The sequence below is a fragment of the Micromys minutus genome, assembly GCF_963924665.1.
Source record: "Micromys minutus genome assembly, chromosome: 4".
NCBI lineage: Eukaryota > Metazoa > Chordata > Mammalia > Rodentia > Muridae > Micromys > Micromys minutus.
In genome coordinates, this window is record NC_137973.1 from 50,829,995 (window position 1) to 50,856,892 (window position 26,898).

General features: G+C 40.1%; 1 protein-coding gene across 1 annotated transcript in view; it reads right to left on the reverse strand.

Annotated features, from left to right (window-relative positions):
- Positions 1-25,156, reverse strand: part of SNX7 (sorting nexin 7) — an 86,035-nt gene extending 60,879 nt beyond the window's left edge. Inside the window, exons 1-2 of the mRNA XM_080916576.1 lie at positions 24,973-25,156; positions 3,050-3,232 (exon numbers count right to left, since the gene is read on the reverse strand). Coding sequence (XP_080772702.1) covers positions 3,050-3,232; positions 24,973-25,134 — 345 coding nt within the window. The 5' untranslated portion in view covers positions 25,135-25,156. The remainder of the gene's footprint in view (positions 1-3,049; positions 3,233-24,972) is intronic.
- Between the last annotated feature and the right edge of the window lie 1,742 nt (positions 25,157-26,898).

Genomic DNA, 26,898 nt, shown 5'->3' on the forward strand with positions numbered 1-26,898 from the left:
TACTCAACTCCATGCTCCCTTGCTAAAATCCCTCTCGATACCACAAAAAGACAAAGACTTTATTCAATAATTCAAGAAAATAATTAGAGTTTAATTAAATAGATCCCAAGAATTGTACTTGGAATTATAAAACCTTCCTCAAGGGGCAGGAGAGATGGCTCAGCAGTTAAGAGCACTTTAACTTCTTCCAGAGAATCTGGGTTTGGTTCTTCACACCTACACTGTCAGCCAATAACTTCTGTAACTCCAGGATCAAATACCCTCACACAGACATATATGTAGACAAACCACAAATACACCAAAAACAAGGAAGAAAGAAAATATATTAGATAGACAGATAGACAGACAGACAGATAGATAGATAGATAGATAGATAGATAGATAGATAGATAGATAGATAGATAGACAGACAGATAGATAAAACATATATAAAACCCTTCCTTAAGCTCACACCCCCTCAACCTAAATACAAATCAACAAATCAACATGCACTTTGCACTTTTCTACTTACTATTGGGTAGATGGCCATTAATGACCGTTTACTACACATGGCTAAATGTTTTACATTGATTACTTCACTTAAATCGATTCTCAGAGCAAGGTTAGCTCTGATTTACAGAACCACCTAGCATCTACTAAAAATGGCTGGGTTTGTGTGTGTGTATGTGTGTGTGTGTGTGTGTGTGTGTGTGTGTGTGTGTGTGTGTGTATGTGTGTTGTGTTTTAAGCTCTAAAAGCCTTCTTAGGCAGCTAATGCCTTGGGTTTTGAGGCTCTCATTCCATCTTAGAAGAGGGAAATGTCAAACAGATGGAAAAACATATTTGGATTCATGAGACCAAGGGGTTCCTGGAATCCTCACAGCATAGAAACAGTTCTACCTGAGCAGAGAAAGGGCTCAAGGGTAGGAGAGATGCTTCCTGTGTGGGGAGCTTGTCCTGACCTGAGGTCATCTGACTTGACAGAGGAATTACACTTTGCACTGAAAGAAATGAGGAGCCAAGGAGCAAGATTCCATATATACACTTTCAGGAACACAGGGCCATAGTGTGGCAACTGTGCTGAAAGATGAGATTTCAGAGGCATAGTCCAGATCCCTGTCAGGTAAAAAGATGTGCCTCAGCACTAGAGAGCCATATATTGGTGATACATGAACCTTCCTTAAAAAAAAAAAAAAAAGATATCTAACTTGCAGAAAGAAATTATTCATTAAAAAATGGACTTAATGTAACAGACTGTATTTAGTTTTGTTTTGTCTGACATTAGCTTTCTTTGTGTAGACAATGACAAATTTGGTTTCTGAATCAGTTTCTTTTATTGTTGAATAAGCATTCTGCCTGCACTCTACAGCCACAGTTGGCTCCTATCTAAGAAACAAAGAGTAGTACACTTCGTAATCCTCAGGAAAAACCCTATCACTATAAAATGTTACTGTGTCCTGGTTTTAGTGATTTACTCTCTGTATTAGGAACATAAGACTCTTCCTTTGCACAGGAATTCTAATTATTCTAATTATTTACTTATTTGGAGTGTTTATTTTGAGATACTGTCTCCTGAAGTCCAGGTTCTCCTTGAACTCTGAATTGCCAGGGTAGCCTTGGACTAGAGCTTTGTCTGACTCAGCCTTCAAGTGCTAGGATATAAAACATGGCACCACACACCAGGCTAGTTGTCATTGTTTATGACGAAAATCTAGATCTTATAATTCTTAGCAGTCTAAATAAAGAGGCCACTTTATAAAGTCAATTCAAATATCAAATTTGATATGAACCAAATAAAGATGAAATCTACCCCAAATGGCTTTAATAAAAAGATTCTGTAATGCTGGACTATGTGACAGCAGATGCTGGCAAGAATGTGGAGAAAGAGGACACTCCTTCATTGTTGGTTGGGTTGCAAGCTGGTAGAACCACTCTGAAAATCAGTCTGGTAGTTCCTTAGAAAACTGGACATACCTGAAGACCCAGCTATATCACTTTTGGGCATACTCCCAAAAAATGTTCTACCATGTTCATAGCAGCCTTTTTATAATAGCCAGAAGCTGGAAAGAACCCAGATGTCCTTCAGTGGAGGAATGGATACAGAAAGTGTGGTACATTTACACAATGGAGTACTACTCAGCTATTAAAAACAATGACTTCATAAAATTCCTAAGAAAATGGATAGAAGTAGAAGCTATCATCCCAGGCGAGGTAACCCAGTCACAAAAGAACACACATGGTATGCACTCACTGATAAGCAGATACTAGCCCAAAAAAAAAAAAAAAAACTCTGAATACCCAAGAAACAATTCACAGACTTTATGAAGCTCAACAAGAAGGAAGGCCAGAATGGGAATGCCTCAGTCATTCTTAGAAAGGAGAACAAAACACTCACTGGAGGGAATACGGGGACAAATAAAGGAGCAGAGATTGACGAAAGATCATTTAGAGACTGCCTCACCTGGGTATCCATTACATATGCAGCCACCAAACTCAAGCCCTATTGCTGATGCCAAGAACTGCTTACTGGCAGGAGCCAGATATGGATGCCCCCAATAAGGCTCTGACACAGTCATACATATACAGCTGTGGATGTTTGCAGCTAACATCTGACTGAACACGGGACCCCAATGAAGGAGCTAAAGAAAAGATTGAAGGAGCTGTTTTTTACCCTATGGGAGGAAAACCATTACCCACCAACCAAATCCTCCAGAGCTCCCAGGGATGAAAACACCAAGGAGTGAGTTCACATGCAGAGACCCATGGCTCCAGCTGCATATGTAGCAGAGGACAGCATTGTCTGGCATCAATGTGAGAAGAGGCCTTTGGTCCAGTGAAGGCTTGTTTTCCCAGTGTAGGGAAATGCCAAGGCACTTAGGTAGGAGTAAGTGGGTAGGAGAGGGAGCATCTTCATGGAAGCTAAAGGAAGGGGGTGGGAGTGGGGGGCATAAAGCGATATCATTTGAATATAAATACAGAGAATATCAAATTTTTTAAAAAGTACTGTATGACCAAAATGTGTTTCCAGGAGGTCAAAGAGCACATGGAATTTTGCTTACTCAGAAGTTACCTTGGTTATGATCCTGTAAGTGATGAAAGTTTCAATTGTAGTGACATGGCTCTCAGGTGCATCAACTGTGATGAAGAGATCCTTTAAATCTGGTCCATCTTCAAACTTGATTTGGTTTATCATTGACAAAGGGGATGTTGGCATCACAGGGCTAAGTGAGTTCATGTCCATCAGTGAGGCATCCTAAGGAACAAAGCACTTATAAAGTTAACATTATACACTGGGGAGGCAGCTCAGTTGGCTTGCTGCACAGCATGAGGATATGAATTCTGATTTGACCTTTCTCAGATTTCTAACAGAGTTGAAGACTAATTTAGTTTTATAACTTATCCAAGATAATTAACCTTGAAAAAACATAGATTTAAAATATTTTCAAGTGGTAATAATTTTACACAGCTTACATTTAAAGGTAGTTTTGTTTTTCTATTTTTTTTTTTTTTGGTTTTTTAAGTAAACAAAAAGTGTGTTATGTAGATTTATGGTCGATAAATGATTCGACAGTGGAGAGATAGGTGGTGAAAAGGTAGGAAAATGGAAGATGAACGGGGATTGAGGAGATCAAGATGGAGCCAGAGAAAACCGGCCTCCATCCTTGCTGACCATAATTGGTGTTAGGTAGAATTGAATATTTTTAAGGGATTTTATAGGTCTTTTATTTCTTACAGAAGGGAAGTTTGTATCTTTGCCTGTTTTATGTAATCTTATGGTATAGAGGGTTTGTGGACTGAGATTGTAATATATAAACCTGTAAGAAAAGCTATCGGGCCTTAGAGTCATGTTTGTGCTGGGCGGTGGGGTAAAAGAAACACTCTGGGGCAGAAGCATTAGGGCAGGTTGAGTGAGCCGCCTGGGAAGGGAATCTCATGGAGAGTGTAGCTCGTGGACTAAGGGACAGTGTCTGTGCTCACAGCTACAAACTAGAGTAGCATCCGTAGAGTGAGACCGTGGGGGCCAATAAAGAGATAAGCCAACCATTTTTTAATAATAACTGAAACATATATGTATATGCATATATATGCACAAAACATAATAAATATATAACCCACACATTTCTACAAAAAACTGACTTCAGAAGAAACTAACAATTTTCAATTTCTGAGGTGTTACTAATATTAACGAAATATGGTTAAAACAAAAAACACTGCTAGACTCATAGTCAAACATGTTTGGTAAGTATTTTTATGTGGATAATAAAAATTTATTTTCATGCTTGCTTATAAATTCAACCTTAAAGATGATAAAAAATGTCATGAACGTTCATTTGTTTTGAATATTTGCATTCTCTTTAAAATACAAATTGAGCCTCGATCCTTAGTGCAATGGTATTAAGAAGCAGGACTGAGTTATGAAGGTAAAGTCTCAAGTAGCTTTTATTTTTTTCGTTTTCTACATGGGAAGATATAGAAAAAATAAAATAAAACACACACCATCCCAAAGCAGAGTAGTCCTGTTAAGGTACCAAACCTATCAGGAATGACATGAGCCAAGTAGTAAAGAGCAGATTTTATTGTTATACAGATACACAAAATTACAGAAACAAGAAATTCCTTGAGACAAAAGTTTAATGAAGTAGATAATTTTCACCTCTATGATAGGGTATAAAAAACTGTGCCTACAATGATCCAAAATAATGTTCTGTATGTTTTCAACATCTATTTTTATTTTAATTGTGTGTGTGTGTGTTTGTGTGTGTGTGCCTGTATAATGTATGTGCATGGTGCATATGTACATGTGTGTGCAGGAACCTGCACAAACCTTTCCAAGATGTCATATCCCCCAGAACTGTAGTAACTGGTGATTGTGCACCATACTATGTGGATGTTTGGAATGAATTGTAACTTGGGTCTTCTGTACAAGCATTAAACATTCCTAATTTCTGAGCCTTCTCTCCTGCCCAATGAAATTGTTAGAAAAAATTTTCATGGTGTTACAAAACAAAAACAAAAAAACAAAAACAAAAACAAAAAAACCTGTGTTCAATTAAATCCCATTGTTTATTATATGTCTCACCAAGGAACTGTAAGTAGAACAAAGGGTGGTGGTTGAGAAGGGGACAGCGAACACACTTATCAACCAGACAGAAACAAAAAGTAAGTTAGCATAAGGTATTTCAGATGCTGAGATGTCTTATTTCGTCCCAGTTAACTAAGATCCATCTAGTCCTTCATGGTTGGTGAGTTGGAAAGAAATGGATCCTTAAAATTTGTTATTACCTAACAAAGATGTTGTTCTCTGCTTCTATTTTTTTTTCCTATGGGACTTTCTATGTTTTGCAAATATTTTAGAAATCAATGCATTTGATTTTAGAATAAAAAAATCATATTAAAATTGAAATAAACAACTTTGTATATGGTACTATTCAGAACCAGTAAGAAACATGACTATAAGTTAAAAGAGGTGCTAGGTCTATCAGAGTCTTTGAAATACAGTTTATTTTATGTTTTTTCAGTTCATTCATGATAGATGCCTAAATAAATAATTTTAAAGTTTGTAACAATCACAAAAATACTATCTTAGGAAAATTTCCCCTGTGCCTATGTGGTGTAAGCTATTCCACTCCTGGGCATATACCCAAAATATGCTCCAACATACAACAAGGACACATGGTGTACCATGTTCATAGCAGCCTTATTTATAATAGCCAGAAGCTGGAAGAAGCCAGATGTCCTTCAACAGAGGAATGGATACAGAAAGTATGGTACATTTACACAATAGAGTACTACTCAGCTATTAGAAACAATGACTTTATGAAATTTCTAGGCAAATGGATGGAACTATCAACTATCATCGTGAATGAGGTAACTCAGTCACAAAAGAACATCACCAAGAAGCGGATACTAGCACAAAAAGCTCTGAATACCCAAGAAACAATTTACAGACCTTGCTCAAAAAGAAGGATGCCAGACTGGGGATGCCTCAGTTCTTCTTAGAAGAGAGAACAAAACACTCAAGAGAGGAAACACAATGTCAAATAGAGAAATAGGGAATCATTCAGAGACTGCTTTACCTAAGAATCCACCCCTTATGCAGCCACCAAACCCAAGCACTATTGCTGATGCCAAGAAGTGCTTACTGGCAGGAACCAGAGAGAGATGCCTCCTCAGGGACTCTGCCAGAGTCATAAAGATACAGATGAGCATATTTGCAGCTAACCATTGGAGTGAACTCAGGGACCCCAATGAAGGTGCTAAAACAGGACTGAAGGAGCTGAAAGGGTCTGCAACCTCATGGGAAGAACAACATCATCAACCAACCAAACCCTCCAAAACTCCCATGGACTAAAACACCAACCATTGAGCACACATGAGAGACCTATGGCTCCAGTTGCATATGTAGCTGAAGAAAGCAGTGTCTGGCATCAATGTGAGACAAGGCCTTTGGTCCAGGGAAAGCATGTGTTCCCAATGTGGGGGAATGCCAAGGCAATGGGGTGAAGAGCAAGATTAGAAGTGAGTGCACCTTCCTGGAGACAAGTGGAGGGGAGTAGGGATAGGAGCACGGGGTACAGTGTATAGAAAGGGGATAACATTTCAAATGTAAATACAGAGAGTATATAATAAAAACCAAAGACTACCTTAGGATAATTGTTTAAAATAAAATATGGGATGCTATACAACAGAACCCTAAGAAGCCATTAACTGAATCTGGTTCTCCCAAGCAAACATTCCACTGGTATGTACAAAAATGCCTCTCACAAAGCATTCCATGTAAATAGTAATTTTCTAAACTGAGGAGTTTCACTTTGGTAGGCAAATGTCCTTTTAATTTCCCTGACACTGCCTGCAATCCTGTCCTCCAGTGCTCTTGGTGCCCACCCAATTTGCTCACCACAGCCCACTTCTTTTACCTACTAGGTAATTCTGTGTTCTATTTTCTCTGCTTCCAGTGCATCCTTTTGGTCGAGTGGGAAGAATCTTGGCTGGCTTATGAAGGCTCACAATCCTGGTGCATGTGGTGCAATGTCATAAAAATATGCTTCCAGATCCAGCAAAGGAGGAAAATTACAGGCTGAATATTTAGCAACATGGATGATTGCAGTAGAAGGATTTAAATGACTATGAATCCCTCAAGAACATTCTCAAAACCTCAATAAAACCAGCTCTCCAATGTGTTTTAGATTTGTTCTCTCCCACAAAGAGGAAAGAAAATATGGTGACGTTACTTAAAAACGTACCTTGACATGGATAACTGAGGGAAATGAGATGCACAGGAGCAACTATGACATTTAACTTTCCGTGGTTGCTGGGTTTGAAAAATGGATCCTTAACACATGGTTTTCCTCTAAGGAAGGATTCACCTCCACTGTCTTTCCCCTTCCCTCTCCCTCTTCCTTGTCTCTCAACTTGGAAACTTATAGTTTTTCAAGACAACCTTAGTCTCTTATGCATTGAAAAGAAAATAACTTTTAGATTTTAGATCTATACTTGAATTATGTTTAGTATTCTTTTCACTGACAATTCAAGGCACATGCAGAAAAAACAAGAAAACCAAGATCTGAACATATAATAAAGAAGAAAGCCAAATATACACTGCAGAAACTCTTTAAGTTCTACCTTTAGTTCAAAGCAACAGTCCACTGTTAGAGAAAATATTCAAGTAACTTCTGAAATCACTGTTACAAAGGAAAATCATCTACAAATTAAATGCAGGTTTCCCTGTTTCAATTCTTGCTTCAATAACTGTCTCTGCTCAGTTCAACAGTTTCCTCTAACATAAACCACAACATTCTCTAAACTCATATGTTAACAACCTACCACGTAGTACCTTTGAATATGCTTTTTAATGAGAGGGTCTTCATAGGCCTGTGTGTTCACGCATGCTCAGGTCTCCGTGGATGCACTTATGTGGGGTGCCAATGTGTTTGAGTACGTGACTATGTGAAGGACAGAAAAGGACAGGTATCATTCCTCAGGATCTGTCTACCTCCTTTTAGACACCATCTCTTTTTGTCCCAGAGGCAGTGGCTGAAAAAGGAAGACCAGGGCCTAACAATCAACCTGTATCACCCTAGCTCTATGCATGTAACCAAGCCTGGAGTTTTACTTGTTTCTTTTGGTTTTGGAGTTTTAGGTTTGATTTTTTTTCTGTTGTTGGTGGTGGTGGTTGGTTGGTTGGTTTTTGGTTTGTTTGTTTCTTTGGTGAACATGGGTTTAGGGGAATCAAACTAAGATCCATGCACTTGAACAACTGAACTATCATTCCACTCCTGACAAGGCCTTTATAGAGCTGTTGAAAAAATTAGGACTCAAGTTCCTGCACTGATCCGGGAGATTTGAGTCCACATACCAGTACCCACATTTACACAATTACAAGGGGAAAAATAAATCAATAAAAGTAAAATCAGTTCATCAAAGTAACATCTAATTGAATATAACTGGTATTCTTGTAAAAAGTATTTTGTAAAATGGGGAAAGGTAGAAAGAAAAAGAAAGAAAAGAAAAAAGAAGAAAAAAGAAAAGAAAAAGAAACACAGAGATTATTATGGAAAAAGCCCAGGTGAGGATCATGGGATAGGTTCTTCACCTACAGCCCGAGAAGTCTTTCTCTTGAGGTATTGGCCTCCATATCTGGGAAATGCACCACTATTTGCTGTTGACATGCCCAGGCTGATCATTCATTACAGCAGTGCTAGCAAACTAATAGTGTTTCCAGGGCCTTAGCAAACTAATGCAGTACTTCCACTTTTACCTTTGTACATAGGAAACACCGGAGGGCAGAGGAGCAGGGAGGAAGACACGTGATGAAGTTGCTAGCTCCAGTGTTTCCTTTTTTAAATAGGTTAATAGGTTAATCCCCAACTCCAGTAAGGGTTCCCTGGACAGACCTCTGTCTCTCTCCCAGGTTCTAAACTCTACAATTGAAATAAATGAAACCTACAACTGAAATTTAAAATCCAGGAGGATGTGTCAGTTATTGAACGTTCAGAAGATAAAAACCAAGAGAAATACATTCAAAGGTGAGACATGACCTGGGAGGGGGGGCTGGGTTCTTCTGTAATATCCTTTACTAACAAGTTACTCTGGATGGCTCATGAATATAACACGAATACTCTGATAATGCTAAATCGCACCTGCCATCTGTTCCCAAACAAAGATTTTCCTTTTACAAGTAGAGGGGGGAGAGAAATCAGTGTGAGAAGTGTGATCAATCAGAATACTGGCACGAAAGAGCCATGCGAATGAAAATGATGGGGCATGAGAAACACCCAGAGACATCTGATTAAAAAAAAAAAAAAACAAAAACAAACACAAAAGAAAAAAACAAAACAGGTATCATCAAGTAGAAGGAGTTTGAGAAGGACACTCATCTTGATAAACCTACAGTTAGGCTTCCCAGCTGTGTTTTGATTTACAAATCTTTCCAGTCTGCCTGCTTATAATAATAATAATAATAATAAATGAAACAAGCCTGAGAGAAGAGCAGCAAAGACGTGATTGGAGGAAAAGCCACCGCAGCCATTCTCTACAACGGAGCACAGGACATCCTAATCTTGTTTGACATATTTTTTTTTATTTCTCGGCCGTGTACACATCCTCGTGTGCATGTAGCATTTACCACAATTCACTTACCCGGTCCTCAGTTTCTTTTATCTTTCAATTTCTTAACAGTGCTTCCTTGGATATGACATACGACTGCATTTCCCTGGGTTTGTACACTATGGTAACATTCTGAACAAAGACATTTTTGCATAATTTTACTTGACACAATTTTCTCTCCTGGGGAAGGGGGCATACTATATAATTACAGCATGTTTTTTTCTCTACCCAAGCTCATGGGGAGATTTAATTAGCAGTGTAATGATAATGAAAGGCAGTGAGATCCTGAGATTTCTGAAGTTTAATTGCTCCTTTACAGTCTTTGAGAAAGGTTCTATATGACCTGGGATCAAACAACAGGATGGCCATGAACATGCCTCCTCTTTTTACAATGCTAAAATGAGTTGTGGGGGTGGGGCCACAGGCTGCAGCCTAGGGGTGGAGGTCAGAGTCCCTCAAGGACTGCTGTGAGCTCTGGGTGGTGGAACTTAGAGCCATCTCCCTCATCTACTGCCCGATCAGATGTCCTGTTCTCACAGGGGCCACAGGTTTGTTGGTTTGTTGATGAACAGGTTGATTGAAGAGACTAGGCTTTTTGCCTCCTACATTTGGCTGTCACATGCCAGCTCTGTCCTTCCATCTCCATCACCAACTGAAATAGCAAGATGTCCTTACTGGATGAGGCTTCCTGATCTTAGAACAGTCAGCTTCTACATCAATAGTTTTTTTTTTTTCTTTATAAATTGACCAGTCTCAAGTACTATACTATAAAGACACACACACACACACACACACACACACACACACACACACACACACAAAAAAAAACTTTCTGTCACAGTACATTAAAAGAAAAAGAAAACAAAAACTGTTCACTCTGGAAAATCTAATCTCAAGTTTCAACTAGAGTTGTGAACTTGATCACGTTACTTGGCAAACTATCAGAAAACTCATATTTTACCTTGAATGATGGCAGAGCAGTGAGAAGATGATAAATAAATAACAAATGCGGCATGTATAATTTCTGTTTGAGGGTGTTATGTGCGTTCTCTGTGTTCCTAACAGGCCAAACAGTAAATATTTGGAAATTCTTAGGTTATCTGTTCTCTGGTTAAAATTTTCAACTTGGCATTTATAGTGAAATTGGTTACAGAGAGTATATAAATGACTGTGAGAACTTGTGCTCTAATAAAACTTTACTTATAAAAATAAGTTCAACCATATATACCCGCTTACGTTATAAACACTATACACAGATATGTAAACTGTCTATGTGTTAAATGCAATAGAATGTTCCATCAGACTCATATACTCATATTTAAATTTTACTTTTTGTAGTGATTAGATTGAACCCATGGCATTATTTATGGTAGGCAAGTGCTTAACCACTTAGCTCTATCCTCAGCATAAAACTCACCCTAAAAGGTAAAAATGGCTCATTTAAGTATAACAAAGGTATAGTCATGATTGGAAAAAAAAAATTGTCTACAAGTTTTTTGGCAGTATTCTCATAAAATTTACAGACACAAATTAAGATTTTATTTTTTAATGATTGGCATCCACATGTGTGCCCCAGTAACAAATACTACTTTATTGTTCCAAAGCTATTTACACCAGGAATGCTAAGTCTGCACATGATAACAAGCCTCCTAAAGCAGGCCTTTTAAAAGTCAGTCTGGGCTATTGGATGCAGAGAGGAAACATCAGCCAACTTTCCAATTGTGGATATGTTGATGACTAACTGGAAACAGAATCAGCCAGGAAAAAACTCCAACTAGAACTTTTAAAGAGGCTGGCAATATGAATCCTTAGACACACAATGCTGCACATTTGACTGGGCCATGTAGGCAGAACTGTTTTTAGCACAGCCCATGGATTAGGCTCTCAAGTCATGGGTAAGTGGGTCTTACAACATAATTAACTAAAACCAGTGCTTTAAACAAAGATGTGGCTAGATAGACATTTCCAGGCAAAGGGCCTAGAAAGCTCATGCTTACAGTTCATTTCTGGGGCGACATAATATATGCTTATCACATTCTAAAAAAGTCCACAGACAATTCCAACAGGCACACTCAATATTTAGTGACTCCCTCTAAAAAAGGAATTATGCACGAGGTACAGCATTTAGAATACATCTACAGATTTTTGGTATCTTTTTCAGTAATAATTGAGGAAATATATGTTCTACTTATTCCAAATTAAAAGTATACTCCATCACATTTTTTTTTCACTACAGAGCCTCCTCCTAGTACAGGGAAAGTTTTGCTATATATCCCATAGTAAACTAAGAAGTTATAATTCATATCTCCACCTAGACTATCAATATATTGTCACAATATCCACTCTTGAAAAAGTGATAAGCTCCAGAAAGACAGAAATATGCTGGCATGATTCTCAGCAGGTCTCCTTACAAATCTAAAGTAGATGATTATACAAGAAAAAGCAGCCATCTTAAGCTCCATGGTGAACATTGAGCCTCCTAAGGAGGAGCAATAGTTGCAGGTATTATTTTGCTTAATTCCCTCAACAACCCAACACAGGTCAGTGTGATTTAACTGCCATGCAGGTTTTATGTTGTATTGAAACACTAACATTTACAGCGCTAACATATAACCATTGCCACTACTCATGAAGAAATAAAGCACCTACTATCACGGTTTTATTTTATTTAAGGGACGTTCACCAAGTACCCATTATGTGATTATGTGTGTGGCACTGTGTTGAAGATGCAACAGGGGTCAGGACTGGGGGCACTTCCGCTCCTATGGAGCTTGGAAATTAGTGGGGTGGGTGGGGAGGATGTATTAAATTTATTTATAAACAGTAAATGAACACTAGCAAAATAAGAGTATGTTCCTGTGAGACAACAGTAAGCTTTGTTGACCTTGTTTTGTCTTGTTTTAAACCCGATATGGTTGCATGCAACTTTATTCCTATCCCTTGGACAGCTGAGGGAGGAGGACGGTGAGTTTGAGGTACAACTCAATTACTTAGCTGCACTCAGTCTATAAATACCAGAAAACAAAACCAAGGGGGGAAAAGTAAGTTTTAATGAAGAAAGGTTTTAGTGAACAATGAGCCTGGCTGAGGAAAGGGGTGAAAGAGCAGGAAGGAAGGGTGTTGCAAAGCTGTCTTGGAGTCAGTGGGCTCTAAGAAGACACTCACAAGTCACTCACTGTGTTAAACACCAAGGAAGAAGTATAGGAAGTGATCCACTAGCCCAAGGCAGGACAGAGGTAAATGCTGAAGGCAGACAGGAGATGGTGGGATGGATAATGAGTTTTGATGAAAGACGAATTAACAAAAAAATAGTTAAAAATGTACTGAGTTAGTTAGACTTTCAGGTATTCACATCTTTGTGTTGTAGATCTTTCAGAGACAGAGGAGAGAGAAGTCCAGAATGAATGGCCCTTGAAGTCCAACAGCATCTCATTGCAGGACCCTGCTGAATAGCTGTGTCACCAGGATGGTCTGACTGGGTCTAAGTGTTAGCCACTTACACACAACCAATTGTAAAAACAAATGCAGCTAAAAGTTTTTAACTCTTTATTGCAAATTTTGTTTTCTTTTTTTCTGGAAAGACCCAGCAGAATATTAGCTGCCGAAAACTTTTCTACACGACCAAGGTCAGAGGTAGCAGGATTGTCCCGTGAAGACTATACCACCTTTTGACTGCCAGGCAATTTGTAATGCCTCTGTGACAAAGGGAAAGCAATCAACAGGTCTGAGCGCAGTCTTGCCTTGGACAGCAGGCTGCATCTGAACAGAAGATTCCAGAGCCATTACCCACTGTCATCCTCTCTTCCCTCTAACAGAAGAACAGCCTAACCTAGTCGTCAGCCATTCCCTTAACGTGACTCACAATGAAGAGGACCCATGGAGCAGACTCACAACCTATCAGAGAACACAGTTCAGCCCCAGCAAACAAAGTTAGAAGCAAGAAGACAATGTACATTGTAAGTAAACCATTCAGACCTTGAGCTGGTAGTACTATGGCAAACTAGTGAAAAGAGAAGATGCTCAGGAAGTGGAAAGAGACATTCACCTATAACCTTCTGAGTCTTTGTACAATTCTTTGTTTCTTTCTTTTCCATTTTCTCTTTTTCTTCTTTGAAGACTCATCTGCCAAGAATCTGACATGTTTTTGGTCACAAATAGCAGGGATTCCATTTTAATTAGAAACAAGACTTTATACTGTCCACATTTCATTTTAAATACTGAAGCTGTTTTCTTTCTTAAAACACATATGTGTCTACCATTCATATCACAACAATAAAAACACCTAAGTGTCTAGGAATGAAAGCACCGATTTTAGCATGGAAGAGGGAGAAAGATCATGAGGTCAAGGTCAGGCTGGGCTACATGAGACTTTGCTTCAGACAAAGCAAAATCTAACAAAAAATTAATTGATAGTAACATAAATATTTTTGAAGTATGATTTTAAAATACAACAAAAATTAACTTCAAAATTATCACAGTACATTGGTCAAGGTACTATATATATACCTTTAACCTCATCATTCCGGGCAAGGACACAGAGGCCTGAGAGAGTCTGAGGACAGCCTGAGACATACAAAGAATCCTGGTTCAAACAAGATAAAATAAAACAAAATTTGCCAATTAAAGAGGTCAGATAAAAAAATCCATATTAGGTATGGTTCTACTTATAATAAATAAATTTCTGGAGATAGTAGGTTAGTGGGTGGATTTGGCTTGATTTATGATAGATCTTATTGGGGACATGAAAATGTCCTTTGCCTCCTTTGTATTCACTGTATCACTCAATTAGCTGACTTTAGAAATTATCTCTCACAACAATGGGGGAATTGTAATGTATGTAAAAGGTACCTTAGCACAGTTGGTCCTTAGAAGAAAAGAGAAGACTTAGCATGTATTTGTGTTTCCCAAAGTAAAAATTAAAAAGAAAGGATAGGCATGGCTCAGCAGTTTGTTTTTTAAACTAGATATGGAGGGCTGAGGCAGGAGAATGGAATGTGAGGACCCAACTGGAATGAGTTCACAGCACTGATTTTTGCAGCTCACCACTGCCCTTAATATCAGCTCCAAAGGATCTAATGCCTTCTTCTTGTCACCAAGGGCACCTGTAGTCAGCAGACACACACACCCCCACACACAAACACATACACAAATAATAATAATAATAACTTAAAATTACAAATTGATTAAAATATCCTTTTTAATTCTAAAGACTACCGGCTTAACTTTCTGATCCTATGGTGTTTTAGTGATTTCAATGTAGCTGCTAATAATTTTATTTCCCTTTTCTATCTACATTGTGGATAACACAGAGTTATCTATCAGGGTTGATAGATATACTACCAGAGTTCATCAAATATTCTGTCCAAAACAAACAACTTATTTCCATGGCATAATTTTTCAACAACTAATAGGAAAACCTTAAAACATATATCTGAGGCAATGAAAGCAATGCTTAACTTTCTTTGTGCATTTTCTTTGGAACACACATAATACAAATAAGCAGACACAGGAAGATTGTGAAGAGCTGTTCCTCTGAGTTTCCTTATAATCACTCTACCTACTTTAAAAACTGCAACAGGCTGCCATTTCAAAGATGTGCTAGGGGATACCACTATGTCCCTTAAGGATAAAAACATAAAACTATAGAGAATAATATATCCCTTTTAGAAGATAAGACTGAAGTCTTAAAAAAATGTTGCTAACAACTTTAAAATTTGTGATCATTTTCTACATTTCTTCCCAGCAAGAAGATAGAAACAGACAAACACTTTTGTCTACTTAAAGGAGCTGCTATCCCCTTCCTTGTGGAGCAGTGGTTCCTGACCCTTTGGGAGTCAAATGACTCTTTCACAGTGATCACCTAAAATGATCTTGCATATCAGATATTTATATTATGATTCATAACAGTATCAAAAATTACAGTTAGGAAATAGCAATAAAATAACTTTATGGCCTGAGGTCATCACAACATGAAGAACTGTACTAAAGGGTTGCAGCATTAGGAAGGTTAAGAACCACTGCTAGAGAGTTCTCTGCCTTTTTCTGCATTTGGTTTTCCAGCCTTAAACTTTGCTTTATAAACTACCTGTCTCTTACCACTTGTTCCTTTCTGTCCAGAGTTGCCTTCTAGCCTTCTAGCCAAGCCCTATGAGCCAGGTGCTGGTGGCTTACTTTAACAAGAACAGCGAGTTTATCATGATCCTCCTGTCATTTGTATACCTGGCATTTGTCCCTCTCCATACAATACAAAGAGGCAGCTTTAGCCAGGGTCCAGGCTCAACCCAGCTAGCCTTCTGTCATGTAAAAATTACATTACCGACCACTGATTAAACATAATTTGTTTTCCTTCTACTTGGTTGCGTATCTGGATTGGAAAAAAGAAATATAATGCAAACCGACCTTACTAGAACTAGATCATTAGCAAGTTATTGTTAATAATTGAGCCTATAAATCTAAAATTGTCAAGGCCCATATCATTAGCTAATACAAATGGATACTAAATACCAAACATTCTTATTTAATTGTCCTACTCCGTTTTGGAAACATGCAAATAATAAAAGCTTTACGGAGAAGAAAAATTATCTATTGATGAGGCAGACAGAAATCATTGATATTAGGCTGTTCACAACAGTGTTACCAAAAACACAGAACACACAAAAAAATTAACTACATGTATGGACAGAAGAAGATGTAGTTCTGAGAAAATATAGTTCTAAGTTGCACCACAAATTGCAGGAAAAAAATCTGTTTTCTTGATCTAACCATAATTACACAGAAAACCAGAGTCAGCTCACACAATGGCAAGGAAGCAGATGTAGACCACCAGAGAATCCTGTTCAGAAGCGTCGGAGTCATCCTTCAGCAATGGGTTTTAAGACACTGCCTTTTAAAACAGCTCTGAAGATTTGCAAATAATCACCAAGACATCAAAACTAATTCATGTCCTGATCATCCGGAACATGACCTGGCACCTATGCGTAGGAGCACACCCAATAAAAGAGAGGCAGAGAGGAGGGCAGTAACCAGCTCAAGACTCTATCAGTCATTCTCAGGGGTAACCACAAGTGTTGGTTTGAAATGCTTGGCCCATAGGGAGTGGCACTGTTGGTAGGTATGGCCTTGTTGGATGAAGTGTGTCACTGTGGATGTTAGCTTGCAGACCCTCCTCCTAGCTGCTTGCAAGACAGTCCTCTCTTCTGTTTGCCTTAGAAACAAAGTGTAGAACTCTCAGCTCCTTCTCCAGCACCATGTCTGCCTGTGGGCTGCTATGCTTTCCACCTTGATGATAATGGATTGAACCTCTGAACCTGTCAGCCAGCCCCAATTAAATGCTGCTTTTTATGAGAGTTGTCTTGGTCATTGTGTCTGTTCACAGCACATAAGAAACGACTCACATTGAGGCAGGGAGAGTATAAAGCAGAACTAACTCTAAAGGCAGAACAATACAACTGTGATTAAGTAAGTGAGAGGACTGGAGTTCGGATGCCCAGATCCTGCATAAATGCAGGGTGGGCATAGATGTCCAGCTGTAATCTCAACAGAAATAGGGAATCCCCAAAGCAAACTGGCTAGCAAAGCCATATCAGTGAGCTCCAGGTTTGATTGAGAGAGCCTATCTCAAGGAATAAGGTGGAAGAACATTGAAGGATGGATCCCAGAGTCAACCTGGGTCATCCACATCCACACGGGTATGCTCACGCACATGTTGAGTGAGTGGTGCGGGAATATAAGGGAAATGCAGGGCATTGTGTCCTGGATTCCTCAGGACCTAGGATACATACATACAGCAGAAAAATTCAATGGAAAAGAGGAGAGTTTGGTCTGAACTTCCTGATGAGAAACAGTGAGAATGGTCCTTTCATGCTCCAGAATGTATCCTGTCCTAGTCTGTGAGCCAAAAGAAATCCTTCTTCCCTTAAAAGACACACTGAGAAGTAGTGAATGGAGGATATTATTAGCCATAGGCATTAAGCTGAAGGGATGGGCATGAGGAAACACTTCTAATTGAGATCACAGTCTATGATAAAAGGTACCTCCTCTGAGCTCTGGGCAAAACAGAGCATCCCCTTTACCAGCATTGCACCTCCATTCTCTGACCTTATCTGCAATCATGACCACCCACATCCTCTACCTGGGGAAGGTGGAGCAGTCCTTAGCAAACTTATAAATTCAAACCCTTCACCCTGTAAGAACCTGCCCAACAAGTACCTGGGATTCCTGGAATGCCTGCCTCTCCACGAAAATGAGGCATTAAACTCCAGGCAATTATTTCGTTTACCTGGAAAAAGTCTTCCCACTCTCCAAAGTGAATATATATATATATGGGCCTGGTTCACCCAGATAAAGTTATGCACAAGCTAAAATTGTTTAAGAGAGCTGTTTCATTGAAGAGCATTGGAGAAGGCCTTGGTCTAAAAGAACTGTAACACTGAGATTCTTGGAGAAGGCTGGCTCTCTCACCACCCCCACTCACTCCCTGTGATCCCGCAGACCCCACTCATTCCAGACTCTGTTCATCCTCCCAGCCTGGTGTGCAGTGGCATCTGGACACCCTGAGAAGGAGGAAGCTGAGGATGCAGAACCACAGCTGGACCCCAACATGCCATCTACTGAAGGTGTTTCCACTCTATCCAGTTTAACTTAGCATGTTAAAGTTCCACTGTAACTCTTCTTTATCAATAGTCACACCCTGCTTTCCTCTGGTACCCTTAGTCATCCAGCATGTCCTAACATTTTCAGTGATAGGACTCAGGCTGGCATTGGCTGATCCTTCTCATTTCAGAAAATGCGTCAAAACAACAACAACAACAACACAAGTTTATACCTCCGGAATCAGAGGAGGACAGCTTTCTCTGCAATGGGCAGAGGATGCCCTTTGCTGGTCCTGCCTTTGGAGACTCCAGCCATCAGGCCCCACCCAGAGATTATAAGTGTGGGGAGCTAGGCCCCACCCTAAGGAGCTCCAGTGGCTAGACCCTGTCCCTGTTCAGTTCTCTGCTGCTGTAGACAATCTGCAATTTCCCTCCCAATAAATCTCGTGTGTGTGTGTGTGTGTGTGTGTGTGTGTGTGTGTGTGTGTGTGTGTGTGATTCTGTGGTATTCCTTGGCTGTGCCGGGATACCTCTTGCTTCAGAGCTGTTAAATTGGGGAACACACATGCACCTGCCCCACAGGATTGGTGTTGTAACACTTCCATTGGAGAAGCCTTTCCTGTGGGAGCAAACACTTAGAAAACTCAACTCTGAAATGAATGACACTTCACTGAGTTTTCCGCTTTACAGGCCTGGTGATGACCTTCAAGGTGAAAACATTTAACTCACCCAGCCCACGATGATTCTTCATAAAGAGTAAAGAAATAAGCCCACGAACTTCCCGAGCTAAAGGACCTTGCTTCTTCTAAAGCTACAGCCACCCAAACACAACCTTAGTGAGTGAATACTATTGCTTATTTCCCTTCAGGGCATGTGGTGTGTGGGGGTGGGCTGCAGGGAGAGCAATGATGTAGCAAATTTCTGTCAGCTCCAGTGTGTCCTTGGAAGATGATGGCATTGGTTCAGAGATAAGCCGAAACTGCTTCTCAGGCTCTACCTTAATACAGCTTTCCAAGGAAAGAATAGAGCATCCGAATTTGCAGATGAGACCGCCATTCTTGCCATTTCTGACACAAGTCTATCAACGCCTCCCCAAACCCCTGTCAAAGTAAGAGGGAGGAATATCCTCGGAGGATGCACAGACAGTTCAGGTTACAGCACAGTAAATGCTCCTTTTGACCTTCAGAGAGCAGCATTTGTTTAGATGCACTGCTGTGGTAATTTCTAAGTATCGATCTTCCAGGCACCAAAATCCACATGAAATGCTTACCTATAAAATAGTCCTATAAATAGTTCTTGCCCAACGTGGTCTGGAGAGCATATGCTAACTCAAACAGAGAATGTGGGGGTATCACACTTTTCCTTCCTTCCTTCCTTTAGAAAATAACAGAAGAGCACTTGACATGTAAAAGAGCTGCAATTGCAAGGTGGAATAGAAATAATCAGCTCTGGAGTTATTCATCCACCAACCTCCCTCCCTCCCTCCCTTCTTCTCTCCCTCCCTCCCTCCTTCCCTCTGCTCTCATCTCTCTGAGCCATAATACAGAAACAGGCCTAAGGGTAAGAGGGACAGAGAATTCATCTAATCCTCACATTTAGTTTGTCTTCATCTGAGTCATGGCCATCAAATGAACTTCCCCAGAGAAACAATTTTCTAAGTTTCCAATCAGTGGAGCCAGGATTTTAAATACAGGCCAAGGAAGCCATCGCTGGTCTTAACCACCAAGATTATGCCTTGGCTGTATTCTCACAGTGACTACTAGAATCTTCCTCATTAATTAATATTCAGCCCTATTAAGTGTCCTATCCTGCTCCCACCAAAAGCACTACTAAACGTTGTTGACATGGCAGTGTTGATGACATTACACAGACCTGGTAACTGTTACAGGTGTTACAGCTATGGAACCAACCATCCCTTTGCATCGGGTAGAGGCTAAGAATGGCACTTCATGGTAGAATACTTGTCTTGCATGCATAAAGCCCTGCATTCAAAATAAGTAATATCAGTCTGAAACACACACACACACACACACACACACACACACACACACACACACACACACGCCTCTTGCCGTGTTTCTGACCTGATAGCAGACAGATTTGAAGAAAATAAATGGATGGACTTTTCAGACAGTGCCCCTCTAGACAAAGAGGACCCTGTAGTCAGTTTTAGGTACTGGCCTTGGAACCAGTAAAGCATCATTTCTATCATATGGTTGTAATGGTCAAGAGAGTCACACCCTCGACACACAGAGATTCTAGGAAGGAGACAGATCCTGTTGCTTGATAGAAGAATGGTAGGTTGCATCATAGATGAACAGGTGAACTGAGATAAAAAAAAAGTGGTAATCTTCATCTGAAGCTACTCTCTGCCTTCTGGTACTATGTGTGGTCTAAGTTATCCTATGTTTTCAACCTCAGGCTCCCTCTAGGCCAGAAGCCTCACCCCTATAATGAGCTCACCATGGCAGCTTCCCTGGGAAGAAACTTGAGCATGTTATCTAAGGAGGGTAAATGGGAACTCAGAAAGCTTGCTCCATGTAATTTCTCTACCTTGCTGCAACCCTGCTGGCAGTGGCTGTGAAGCTATGCAAGCACAGTTGACCCCCTTCTCCCCAACTCCACCTTCCACAGTTTCCATACCTCGTCCCTATAGAGCAGAGCAATGTGAATGGATATTTGTTACTATCAGACTTTAAGTGCTTCACCAGACCTGGCTTGACCTTCTCTGTGCCTTAATGAAGACCATAAATCCTGTAAGTAATCCCTGCATTAATAAATCATCTAAAGAATTAAAGAAAATTCTGATTTTTATCAGGGTAATTACTAATATAGCATCTAACACAAAACAGAGATTGGAAAAACAAACATGAACTATGTAGAGTTTCAAAATTTATATATATTATATATGTATATAGGTATATATTTATATAATTGTAAATAAAGAATAAATAATAACTTGATTATGGAATATACGGTATATAATACATAATATAATATATAATTAATGTGTAATATATAATAAATATATGCTACATAATACAAAATGTAATTAATATATATTTGATATATAGTATTATGATAAAATATATTAAATAATATTAATATAAATAATATTAATAATAGATTGTATTATAGATATAAATAGTATATTTTAATAGAGATAAATATATGTTAGACTAGTTGGCCAGTATAGCATATCTTTCTGTCACCACTGTGGTTTTCATATGGTATTAGGAAAATTTTAACTTCTATTTAACCAATCTAAGTATTTCTATATTCATAGAAGATATATTGGCTTTTATGGATCAACTCTTTCTTTCCAAAATTTATAAACAAAACACAAGATGACCATTCTTTGGCCTTGATAGAGATTGAAACTAGAATTGTTCCCAGTCCTTAGATTTCACAACTTCTTTATGGTCCATTTTTAAGGACTTACATTTTTTTAAATTCATATGCATATGTGTGGGTGTGTGTGCATGTGTGGATGTGGAGGCATCCTCCGAGGCGCCCACCATGTCCTGGAGTTACACCACATGGGTTGTTGGGAACTGAGCTGGGACCTCTGCAAGAGCAGGAAGCACTGTTAACCACTGTGGCTTCCCTCCAGCCCTGGTCTACTATTTATTTAGGAGCATATTTATCTATTGTATTTGGAGGTACAAGTTCTACATCTCAAAAGACATGATGGTGTGTAATAAAATAAGGATGGCTTTATGTGTTTATACAGCTTTCAAATAATGCTCAATATTGCCCTAAGAAAGAATGTGAATCTGCATGGTGGCTCAGCAGGAAATGTCCTAGCTGCACAACTTGATTATCAGAGTTCTGATTCTCTGAACCAAAGTAAAAGCCTGGGTGGGGCTGGAAGTAGCCTGCCAATTAGTTAACAGGAAGTAGCTTGTTAATTCCACCAGGGGAGTTGGAAAAAGGAGCTCCCCAGAAACCTGTTGTCTGTCCAGACAGCAAAAATGCCAGCACTGGGCTCACTGGGTGACCTTCTTTCAATATACAGGGTGGAAAGAGAACAAGGGAGACACTGGAAGTCATCCTCAGGTCCCCAAGTGCACATGCACATGTAAACATGTATACAAACCAGACACCTGTATAAGATGTCTATATCTTTAAAAAAAAAAAGGGGGGGGGGCAAGAAACTGCTTTCTTTTCTTTCAGTTAATACTTTTTCTTTCATCTCCTTGTTGTCAAGTTCAAAGACAAATTTTACATGATTGCTTTTATTTACATTTTATTTTCTATTATTTTCTTTTTACTTTATTGCCTGTGCCATTGGTCATGTTCTCTGTTTCCATTAATTATTCTTTTAAATCAAGGACTTTCTGTACATTTATTTATTTATTTATTTATTTATTTATTTATTTATTTATTTTTGAGACTTGAGATCAATTACTTCCTACTGGATTTCTAAAAACTCAACCCAGTTTGCTTTTCTTTCCATTCCTCCTGGTGTATTTGGTTGCTCAGCATCTGTCCATCTTGTGATCTAGGCTTCAAGACTGTGGTAGGAAGAAACAAATACTCCATGTTTTTCGCAAGAATACTAATAGCTTCTTACAGAAAGCCATGTATTGACCGTGTGTGGAATACACTGTAGGAAGAAAATGTTTTCATCAGTCACAGTGTTTATTCTGTAAGGTGATCTGAAAAGGATACATGTATGGATTAGAGAATAGTCTACAGAGGAAATGTGACTGTAATGTCACCAATCGTAAAGCTCTATGCGGCGGTGAGAGTTGGCTTTGCAACTCCTGGGCAGACCTCATCCTGGAGTAGGCTGAACAGTAGCAGAGCTCCAGAGAGGAGAAGAGGAGTATGGGAAGAATTGGTCCAATGGTCCTTCATGGTTTCTCTTGTCTAATTGTGGTTAATGGTTAAAAGTTTTAACAACTTGGAATAAGCCTGGGAGTAACTGAATAGTTTTCCAGCACAGTATTCTCTTTAGACTTTAGCCAGTATTACACTGGTACTTTCCAACTTCTAAGGGCATACATAGTTCCTAACTTTCTCTAGGCAGCAAGTAGAAGAAGTTAAACAGTAGCAAGTAGGATAAGAACATTTGTACATGTCTGAAACATACAAAGTCTGGAAATCCATTTTTTTTATGAATACAAAAACCACCAGTACAGCTGTCTGAGGAGTATATGACTTCCCACAATAACCTTTAAAACGAAATTTCAGCAAACAGCTGGGTTCCTGAGATGCCCTCCCCCCGCCCCCCCCCCCCCCCCCCCCGTTCAGATGCTGCTTTAGGCAAAGTAGGAAGAATGTGCATTCAAATGGCTTATGGCTTCAATGTGTCATTTCCGACTCACTGAGAACATCTGGAACTCCAGCAATCCCATACACCCAAGCAAATAAATAGCTCTGACATCTCAGAGCCATCTCTGAGCATAGGCCTTCACTAAGATGGGGATTCTCCAGGGAAGGCCTGGGATGCAGAACCTAGGAAAAGAGGCTACCTTGAGAGTTTACAGCAGTTCCAGACAATTTTGATAGACAGCCTCCAATCTAACACTCCATTCTCAATTTTGGGTGTTTAGCTTCACACTGATCTGAACAGAAAGTATGTGTATAATGAAGAAAAATTTTAAACTGTTTGGGCACACTTGGATGGCTTAGTAAGGACAGGTGCTTGCTGTGTGGCCTGTTGACCTAGATTCAATAACCTAGAGTCCACATGGTGGAAGGAGAGGGTGGAATGCAGACTGAGCTCTGATCTCCAACTGTGCACAAAGGAACATGCATGTGAACGCGCGTGCTTATGCGCAAACACACAAATAATAAATAGATGCTAAAATTTTATAGAATTGAAGCTAAACATGAAAAAATTCCAGTTTAATAATCTGAATACAAAAGAAAGGCTAAGCTGATACACCATCCACTGAGAAGGCAACCTCGCATGCTCTAAGTGGGAAAATGATGTTTGTGAGTTCTGCCCTGGAGTCCAAGTGTGTTACTTGCTGACTTCAGTATAACAGTTTTAAGTTGGAGGGCAGATTTAACACCTCAAGGACACATGTCTCTACTGTTCAGGCGCCTCAGTCATTGATACAATGTTCCCTCAAGGCAACTCTGCAAAACTGCTGAGACACTGGATTGTGCCATAAGAAAGTTTGTTTTATTTTTCCTCCCAACTTTCAGGAAGGGCAAGTCTACCACTATCCCCCATATGTCCATTTCTTTCTAATTATAACACTAGCCAGGGAGTGCCTTCGAGGTCAGATTTCCAAGGCAAATGGGGAGGAAATATGCATACTGGAGCCGAGGGTTGGACCAGAGTAACTGCTCAATTTAAAATCTTCAGCTTACCCTGTGGTGGTGGCCAGGCTTTCTCAATGCTGAAAGGATTTCTACACCCAATAGTCACAGGTTTCCAGAGTCCATTAGAATGTGACTCAACTCTCTCATTTACATACAACAACAGTAAATCAAAAAACTACTTCCCTACATTAAGGCAATCACTCTCCTAGACATTAGAATTATCAAGAAGCTTGGAGGAGAAGGAGCAGTTTCAGGCCACCCGCCCACGGTAAAGAATGTCCCTGTCAAGCGAGGAAAAATGGAAAGACGAAGAGGGAAGAAAAATCAGAACTTTTCAGACTCCATGAGCCTTGGCCCGGCCACTGGTAAGATAAAGTGAGGAGGAGGGAACCACTGGCTCAGGCTTGGGTTGTACTGTCCCCAGCTCCAGATCCATCGGAGAGTTGAGTCACCCTGGAACTTTCCTTGGACAGGCAGTCCCCGCCACGGCCATGGCCACGTCCCCTGCCCTCACCTTACTGAACACCTCCAGGTCGTCCTCCTCCTCGTCTAGATCCAGCACACCGGCCTGCAGCAGGCTGCAGGAACCGCTGCCACTCGGGATCGGGGCGCCGCCCCGCGGGCTCTCCCCTACCGCCAGCTCCGAGGAGCCCGACTCCAGGCGCTCGCCGTCCATCTCGGCAGTGCGCGCCCAGCCGGCCGCCGCCGCCAGCCCGGCTCCCCCGCGCGCGCCCATTGGCTCCCGAGGCGCCCTGCGCCTCCCTGGCCAGCCCAGCTCCTGCCCCTCGGCCATGCGCAGACGCGGAACTGCGGGAGCCCGCGGCACCGGGCCAGGGCGGGAGAGCGGCAGGGCCTGCCGAACCGTGGTTCTGATCCGCAGCTGGGCTTGAAATTGTGACTCTAGGAACCCCGCCAGGGTGGGCAGTGGAGAGCCAGAGGACAGGAGGTGGCGTTCTCGCGCTGACACAGCTAAGGGCTACCAGGTTTGTGTGCGAGGTGGCAGGATCTATAGGCACAAGCAATTGACCCAGCTTGATTTCCTGTGCCCAAAAGTGTCTTTTACCTGGGTTGTGACTCCCCTCCCCCCTCTGCCCCCTTCCCAAGTCTGTCTCTACAGAGACTAATGCAAAAATTAAAGACATCAGAACCTCCTGGTTTTCGATTGATTTTTTTTTTTTTTTTTTTTTTTTTTTTAAACCCGGTGATTGAACTCTGTGGTCTTTTTTACTGACGAGTTAAGGAAGTTGAGGCTGAACAATTATTTTCAGCTACTTTCTAATATAGCTTTCTCCTGGAACTCTTCCTGAAGTTAATGTGCAAGAATGTTTCCAAGCTCCAAGGACTGCCTGCAGCCCTCGGTATTGCAAGGAGAAAGAAACAAATCTTGTGTGACTTTTCCTATTGCCAGTGCAAAGCTGAAACTATTTAGTTGTTCATAGCTTGTCTATCATAGACTCAAAAATTAATCAAAAGCTGAGTACACATTGATATATGTTAGAACTAGCTTCGGTTCTTATCATTTATTCGTTTTGGTCTTACCTTTTTTTCTTCTCTTTTTTAAAATTTATAAAGGAAGATTCATGTAAGAACCAAGTATGGGGCGCTCATGCCTGTAATTTCAGCACAGGGTAGGCTGAGGCTAGGGGACTTCCACTTTGAGGCCAGCTGGTTTTAACACTGGTTGTAAAAAGAAAATGAGGAGGGGAGACAGATAAAAGGATTCCTGATTTAAATATTTTTATTTCTGGTTGAGACAGTTTCTCAATATATTCCCTTTTAACTATTTATGGACCTCCAATGTGTTTCAGGATATGACCCACATAGCATCCAGCCTGGTCATTGGCCACTTAAATATACACATTTGTTTCTTTTCCTTATGGTTTCTGCCCCCAAAATACTGTGTTCAGCCAGTCTTCCAGGAATTATCTATAGTTCTGTCAATTTTAGTAAGACTTGTGAAATGACAGTCTGGTCCCAATTTCTCCTTTGGTTTTATCCTACAGATTGCCTATCTTATATTTCTTAGTAAGCAAACAGTCGTGGTTTTTAGGTCAAGAACCATGGAATATATTAGTAAAGCACATTTCCACACATACTCATTGAAAATGACTCTTTGCTGATCTTTACAAAGAATGCTCGTTATTAAAACAATTTATGTTTTCTTTTCTAATCTCACTGTAGCTATGGAGAGAAATCTGAAGTTTCCAGTTTTCAGACTTTGAACCAGGAAACTCTTAATGATACTGTGACTCATAGCATGAGCCAGACAACATATAAAAACAGACTCCAAAAGATCAATAGAACAAAGGCCAGATACACAGCTCAGATCGCAGCCTAAAACGTGCTCTGTGTGTTAGTAGGAATACTTTGAGGAGTGTTGCCTGATTTTAATCAGCCAAACCACCTTCCGTTGTTGCTATGGACACAGATGTCCTTGATA